The following is a 7,946-nucleotide window of genomic DNA, read 5'->3' as shown; positions in this document are numbered from 1 at the left end:
GAAAGAATAGGTATTTGTACGAAAATCAAAGCAATAGAGAGATAAAGTAAAAAATAATGTAAATATGAGAGAGAAAGTTGTAACAAAAGTTGTCACAAAATGGATGTTCAAATATCATTTCTCTATTGGAAAGCAGAAAAATTGGTACTGGTTGGGCTTTTTCTTTTTAGGGATAACTGGTTAACAATGGTTTATAACCGATCCATTTTAAATGGGTTTGGTTGATATTTGGTTAAAAATTTGTTGTTATTTTAGAATGGTTACGGGTATGGTTATGGATTTACTACTCAAACCGGTTATTTTGCACAGGCCTAATGACAACTGTTTAGTTAGCGCTAACGAGATCTGACGTGGCACCATCATAACCGTTAAAATAAAATATTTGTTTTCTCTTTCTCTTCTTTTCTCTTCTTTTTCTCTTCCTATCATTTCTGAATCTCCCATGGAATCAAGCTCTCGTCGTTTCACTCTCAATCATAAGGTAGGTCACGTCGTTTCGATTCATCAATTCAATTCCTTAGATTCTTATTCAAAATCAAATTTTTCGATTCCATTTGTTAATTGGAATGCTTATATTTGATTTTCTTATACTTTGCAGGATTTAAACTTTTCATGATTTAAGAATTTCAATAGTGGAAAACTCACATGCATGAGTGAAATTGAAGGATTCATTGATATTTTGATTGATATATTAAGCTAATGATGGCTTCAGCTGCTGTTAATTTCGTGAACACTACATTAAATTGGGTTACATATGCTTTAGATGCACCTTCTGCAAGAGCTATAGTTTTTGGATATAATTTTGGTGGTAATATTTCTTGTTATGGACTTAATTATCTTTTACTTTTTACTTTATAGATGGATGATTAATTGATTAATTAATTTGATTTTTTTTTTATCTTATGTTTGCAGGACATTTATTTATTGAAGTTTTTCTCTTGGTGGTCATACTTTTCTTGCTTTCTCAGAAAAGTTACAAGCCTCCTAAAAGACCCTTGACAAACAAGGTATGATGCTATCTTTTTGAGCGTGTGTGTATATATTTTGATTTCTCGTCTATGCACAATTTTTGGTAAGACTAGACGAGATATGGTTATGAATGAATGAAAACATTAGAGAGTTGCAATAGAACATTGTGGTGTAATTTGATCCATGTAGCCGACCCCATTTAGTGGGATAAGGATTGGTAGTTGTTGCTGTAGAGTAGATTGTTATGAATCATGGATTCATAGGGATAAAGATCATAGTGAGTAGCAAAAAAGCTAGTATAAGAGTATTCACGTGGGAGATAATCATAGAGATCCATAGTGGAATGAATAGATTGATAAAAGAGAATGAATACAACAGAGTGAGTTATATATGGGAGTGAGTTGGAGTAACTAACTCCCTAATTACCTAACCAACTTGTTAACTCTAGTTAACCTATCATCTAACTCTAGTTTTTTCACTATACTGTAATATAGATCAGATGGAGGGTAGTTAAGTCGCAAGAGGCAAAGGAAGACTTAGAGATATATGAGTTGGACAGAGATATGATTTATGACAAAACATTGTGGCATCGTTTGATCCATGTAGTCAACCCTACTTAGTGGGATAAGACTTGGTTGTTGTTATTATGTATTAGATTTTTTTAGTTATTTTATGAATGTGTGTTAGCTATGTAGAGCTGTCTAAAATTTATAATTTGAAAATAAAGTTGGCATTTGGTATATTAATAGGATTTTATTTTTAAAGGTAAAGTGACTTTATTGGTTTATTATGTCATTGAAATGCTAATAGGATTTGTCTCTAATTTATTTGTGTGTGTGGAGTTTGTATGAGTATGTTGTGCAGTTCAAAAGTGGTTTCTATTAATGTTTAGGTTTTAGAATTTATCCAAACACTTATATCTAAATAGAGTGATATACGCTTATCTGTTATAGTTTTTAGTAATTCTATGGATCTAACATGGGGCATTTCTAAATATTCTTTCTGAGGTTTTAGAACTTACAAATCTGATTAATCATTAGCTTTTCGATGGATGGAAATATGCTCCTCACTTGTGGACTTTGCCATGCTTTTATTACTGAACATATGCATTTTTTCTGTTGCTTACTTGGAAATAGGAACAAACTCTTGCATTTATATTTTGTATGCTTTTGCCTTGAAGTTTTAAGAATCAATAAATGAAGCATTTCAATTTGTGAAGTTTGAAAGTAATCACTGTCGCTTCATGGTCGGTGACTTAATAGCATCTATCTTCATGATGCATTTGGGACTTGCCTTTTGGGTGATTGTCTATAATCTATACCAAGGTTGTATTATTCAAGAATTTAGGTAATTTGTGAAGCCTCTGTAGACTCAACCCCTAGACTTGTAAAAAAAGTTACTCAAAATAGTGATTCTAAAAAATGATAAAAATTACTTGAAATTCATATTTAACAGTAAAAAAGTCATAGAAAATACCAAAAATTGTGGTAACCACTAATCACTAACCAAGAAGTTTAATCCTCTAAGGGTTAAAGTAACTAAATTGTCTAAACATTAAAATTCAAATAAAAGTTTCTTGCCTAGGAATGACACAGGCAGCAGTTCTTGCCAGTAATCTTCAGAGATGCAGAGAGACAGAAGCACTAAAATATACTCAAATGCACGTGAGACAGAATCACTGGAGATGCAAAGAGAAGTTCAAGAGAGAATCTACAGAGAGAGGACATAACTAGAAAGAGAATCGCCGGAGAGAGACGCATAAAATTTCTGGAGTAATCGGGAAAAATGCCCTAACATTTTGATGTTTTCAGGTTTTGACAAAAGAGACTGGGAACAAAGCCTTAACTTTAATGCAACTCATGCTCTTGAGTGTTTTAACTCAATATCCCTAAAATACCCCCACAAAAGCCCAAATTAATTTCCGACTGTTCTGTGGATATTTTTCCTGGGTACTCATGGGGTGGTGGCATTTCCTGCTATTATTGATGCACACAACCACAACAATATGGAAGGTGCAGTGATGTTCATTGGCTGCTATGCCCCGCTTCAGCGTTGTAGCGCTCCAATGATAACACCAGATCAAACAACATAAATACCAAATCATACATGAATTCCTAATGTTAAAAAATTTCAAAATAAAAACTAGAGCTGATTCATTCGTCATTCAAATGTCCAATCCTACAAGAAGATCATCTCCATTATCATGGAGAATATAACATCCATGAAACTACAGCTAACTTGAGGCATATGATATGATTACATTCTTCCGAATCAAACCTTCTAAAACAATGTTTGCTACTTTTCTTCCCTCTTGCCAAGATCCGAACCTACTTGATTTTCACTCATTTGACCTTGACCTAAACATACTTCTCAATGATGCTTTTAGATCACTGATACAAACTATAACCAAATTAGTAGTAACAAATCTAGTCATAATAGGTCTGGTCAAATTCCTCCCATATTTGGACTTCTTCAACATGGTAATAAGCATTGTTCTAGAGTATATGTCCGTGGTTATCCTTCTTCCCCCCTTTACGGTAACTTGATGAACCGTTAGTCTTTTTAGATATTTCAGCATATGATTACATTTCCCTTTATGATTACATTTCCCTTGCTACCTTGAAATTTTCAGCAGTATTCATAACCATGTCGACTGCATACTTGATACTCCTCAGATACAAATTTGATTTCATCATCTAGCATCTTCAAATACATATTTTTTTTTTTTAGAAGTCAGAAGTGTCCAATGAAAATAGGAAAATTGTTCCCTTACAGTCGCTTGTTCACCAAAAAGTAGTAGAACGAATGCCTTTGTCTGTCGACCCATCATTCATGATCAAAACAGTTGGTTGTCGTCTAACTTTTTTGGTTTTAAATTAATGTGGAACTCTAACCATAGTGTTCCATGTTAGTTGTAGTGTTGTACAATCTAATTCGAGATTCATTGTGTTATATTTTGACATGTTCTAAATTTATTCTTAATTTCTGCAGGAAATTGACGAGTTATGTGATGAATGGGTTCCACAATCGCTTATTCCTTCTCTTGATAAAGATATGCACTATGAACCACCAGTGCTGGAGAGGTGATTACATTTACTTTTGTGGTAGCATCCTCATCTATTATCATTTTAAATGTTTTGCACACTTTCAAATTTGTTACTTGTGTGCTTTATTGTCTGCGTTCCTTCCCTGAAATAATCTTATGTTTTGCACTTGTCAACATCACTGCCATGGTTACATTTATTTGACTTAAACTCATGAACTTTTTTTAGGATAAGCCCTAGCATATTGGTAGGTTTTCCACCTTGTGACATGGTAGTCATAGTAGCAAGGTTAAGGTTGTCAGTTCAGACCCTACTTGGACCCCACTACAGTGGCAGTCTTATGCACTGGACAAGACCACCCTTTAGATTCTAAATCATTTTTCTTCTTATCTTGCGATAAAGAAAATTAGTGTAGATTAAAAGTTCTCATGTGATTTCATACGTTTTCAGATGTCTCCCTTGTATGTCATACATTTTCCTCATTGCTAACTTTTATCATAGCATATAGGGAAGCTGTTCGTTTTATTGAAGTTAAAATTAGGAAGGTTCATGTAAGATTGTGATAATAGAGAGAGACTGGTATAGTTCACTAGAAGTAGTTTTGGTTGAAGTATATTCTCTTGACAAGTTTTTGTAATGATCTTAATTGATACATAAATGAGACATTAGGATTACAGTTTGCACTCTAGACAGATAAATGACATGATAAGCTCATAATATGTAAGTTAAACAGTATTGTGAAAAAACAGCCAATTATCCATTTTTTAAAATACTGATTGCGATAAATTTCTTATGCAGTGCTGCTGGCCCACATACCATAGTTAATGGTAAAGAAGTTATCAATTTTGCTTCAGCAAACTATCTTGGGCTTATAGGTCATCAAAAGTTACTTGTAAGGACATGATCCCATATCAATAAATTCTTTTTCTTGACCAGTGCTTCAGTACACTGAATCTATATTTACTTTATATTGTAGGACTCATGCACTTCTGCTTTAGAGAAATATGGTGTTGGTTCATGTGGCCCCCGTGGATTTTATGGAACAATTGGTAAGGCTTTAATATTAAAGTTTGTTTTTGAGGAAATGCATGTTCTCTTATGATACTTTTCCCTGTGCAGATGTACATCTTGACTGTGAAGCAAGAATAGCAAAATTTTTAGGAACGCCTGATTCAATTCTATACTCTTATGGACTTTCCACCATGTTCAGTGCTATTCCTGCTTTTTCTAAAAAAGGAGATATAATTGTGGCGTAAGTATGCATAACTTTAAGCATCTACTATCCATTTTTGTTCAATTTTTTTGTCTGATGACATTTATATTGGGCATTGATAACCATACACCACATATATAGAACTATTTGGATGGTTTTATTACCATCTTTACTTTTTTTATTACAATGGTGTGAAGAATGAACTTAATTCTTTTTTCATCCACTTTATATAACTGTGATATTTCAAGTAGGCTCTAGTTTCATATATAATTTTGTATTTTTTAACAGGGATGAAGGAGTCCACTGGGGAATACAGAATGGCCTTTATCTTTCTAGAAGCACTGTCGTGTATTTTAAGCACAATGACATGGATTCTTTAGAAGAAACTTTAGAGAAGCTTACTTCTAAGTATAAGCACACCAAGAATTTGAGGCGTTATATTGTTGTCGAAGCTCTCTACCAGGTAGATGTTGTGTATATTAGCCGTGCACTTCTATATTTTTATTAGCTTTGCACTTCTATATTAGCGTTATATTTTTATTTTTGTTGAAGCGTATTTTTATTAGCTTTGCACTTCTATATCGTGTTTCGAGTGGAGTGCTCACAGCCTTCAGTTGAATGAATTACCCGTTTCTTGCAATTTGAAGTATTGGCAAGTTGTTATATGAACTACTATTTCTAGTGAGATAGTATGGTAATTAATAAACAGATGCAAATTGAAGATATAAACGAAGTATTAAAAACACAAATTGTGAGCATATGGTGTTGCTGTTAGACTGGTGCCTATTGCAATGTCGTTCTTTAAAACACTATTGCTATTTGCTCTGGTTTTGTCAACTATTCTGACTTATAGTAGATATTCTTTCACTAGTTTTCATACTAGCATTTAAGTGAAAACTAAAATTGCTTGATCATTATTTGTTAACATATGTTTACTTTTAAAAATTTCAGAATTCTGGTCAAATAGCACCCTTAGATGATATCATTAAATTGAAGGAAAAATATCGGTTTCGTATTTTACTGGATGAGAGCAACTCATTTGGTGTGCTTGGAAGTTCTGGAAGAGGTCTCACTGAACACTACGGAGTTCCAGTATGTACCGAAAATCTCCGTTTGGGTGTGGGTGCATACAGTCCCACCAGATTCACCGTTAATGCATTCAAATTTCTACTGCTGTTGGTGATTGTGGTCGTGTGCTGCAGGTTGAGAAGTTAGATCTTATAACTGCTGCTATGGGACATGCATTGGCCACAGAAGGAGGATTCTGCACCGGAAGTGCAAGAGTTATAGATCACCAGGTATGGTAGTGTCATTTGTAATACTGATTCATAAACCAACTTAGATTTCCAAGTGTACTGAAATTAAGAATTTATTTTCAAGGCGAAGTGATTGGTTGATCATGCTATTATTTCTCGTTCATTTTCCCTCCGCTAATGTCTGTGTTTTCAACTCTTACAGCGATTGAGCAGCTCTGGCTACGTCTTTTCTGCTTCTTTGCCTCCATATCTTGCAAGCGCTGCAATTACAGCTATTGATGTCCTTGACGAAAATCCCAATATATTAACAAAGTTGAAGAACAACATTGCTGTGTTATGGAAAGGTAGGCTTTGATATCACCGCTGCTACTTTCATAAATGGAATTGTATTGTAGTGTCTATTATTTCATTTTATTGTTTTGTTGAGAACTTTTATATGAGATGCATTGGCTACTGCAGGGTTGTTGGAAATACCAGGCTTCACGATTGTGAGTCATCCAGAGTCACCAATTGTTTATTTGAGAATAAAGAAGTCAACGGGTTCTTTGAATGATGACCTACGCCTGCTTGAAAATATTGCCGAACGTGTAAGAATTGTTGTGACAATGTTTATTTCTTACTTTCGGTTTTGCTGGTATTTATTGTTCTGTATTCACAGGTTTTGAAAGAAGATTCTGTATTTGTGGCGACTTCTCGAAGATCAACATTAGACAAGTGCCGTTTGCCTGTAGGAATAAGATTGTTTGTTTCTGCAGGGCATTCAGAGTCCGATGTTCACAAGGCATCTGAATCATTGAAAAGGGTTGCTGCATTAGTTTTGTAGATTGTAACCTTTTATGTAATGTAATATTGTATGGGCTAGCTTAGGGTAACACTATTTTTTTGCGTGTTGCTCGTTGATACGTGTTAAGTGATAGAATAAGGATTTAAGTTTCTAATTGTGAGTTGGGGAATTGCTTATGAATTCATTCGGATATTTTTTCCGGTACTCTTTGCATGTTAGAAGTGTTAAATACTAAACTGTTCATTTGTTTTATCAAAAAATTATTTACTAGTTAATTGTTCAATAAGGTTGGCAATGTGGGGTGGGTAGTTAAAGGACTGAAGAGATGAGGAGGTGGAGGGTTTGATTTCCATATGAAATACACTCTGAACAATACTAATATTTATGGTTCAAAAAAACTAACTGCTAATATGGAGTAGTGATCATTTTAATCACTACTCCATATTTACAAAAATGGATTCAAAAACATCAAATAATGTAAAAACTCCATATTGTATTGTTCAGAATGTATTTCACTAATAATGTAAAAACTCCATATTAGTAGAAATCATTTGAACAAAGTAACAATACTAATCATTTTTAAGTAGTGATCTAATGTAAACTCCATATATTATTTGATGTTTTTGAATCCATTTTTGTAAAAACTAACTGCTTGGATTGAATTTTGTAATCCTTCTCCA

General features: G+C 33.7%; 1 protein-coding gene across 1 annotated transcript; it reads left to right on the top strand.

Moving 5' to 3' along the window:
* The first annotated feature begins 339 nt into the window (after nucleotides 1-339).
* Nucleotides 340-7,526, top strand: LOC11407105 (long chain base biosynthesis protein 1). The gene is made up of 13 exons (XM_003615716.4): nucleotides 340-481; nucleotides 599-808; nucleotides 913-1,007; nucleotides 3,961-4,052; nucleotides 4,812-4,905; nucleotides 4,990-5,062; nucleotides 5,133-5,265; nucleotides 5,515-5,689; nucleotides 6,178-6,318; nucleotides 6,429-6,524; nucleotides 6,685-6,826; nucleotides 6,942-7,069; nucleotides 7,141-7,526. Exons 2-13 carry the CDS (start codon nucleotides 700-702, stop codon nucleotides 7,303-7,305), a joined length of 1,443 nt encoding a protein of 480 aa, XP_003615764.2. The 5' UTR covers nucleotides 340-481; nucleotides 599-699; the 3' UTR covers nucleotides 7,306-7,526.
* Nucleotides 7,527-7,946: the final 420 nt, after the last annotated feature.

The sequence above is a fragment of the Medicago truncatula genome, chromosome 5 (genome assembly GCF_003473485.1).
Source record: "Medicago truncatula cultivar Jemalong A17 chromosome 5, MtrunA17r5.0-ANR, whole genome shotgun sequence".
In the NCBI taxonomy this organism is placed as follows: domain Eukaryota; kingdom Viridiplantae; phylum Streptophyta; class Magnoliopsida; order Fabales; family Fabaceae; genus Medicago; species Medicago truncatula.
The sequence above is the reverse complement of the archived record's forward strand: the minus strand, read 5'-3'. Positions and strand labels throughout refer to the sequence as shown.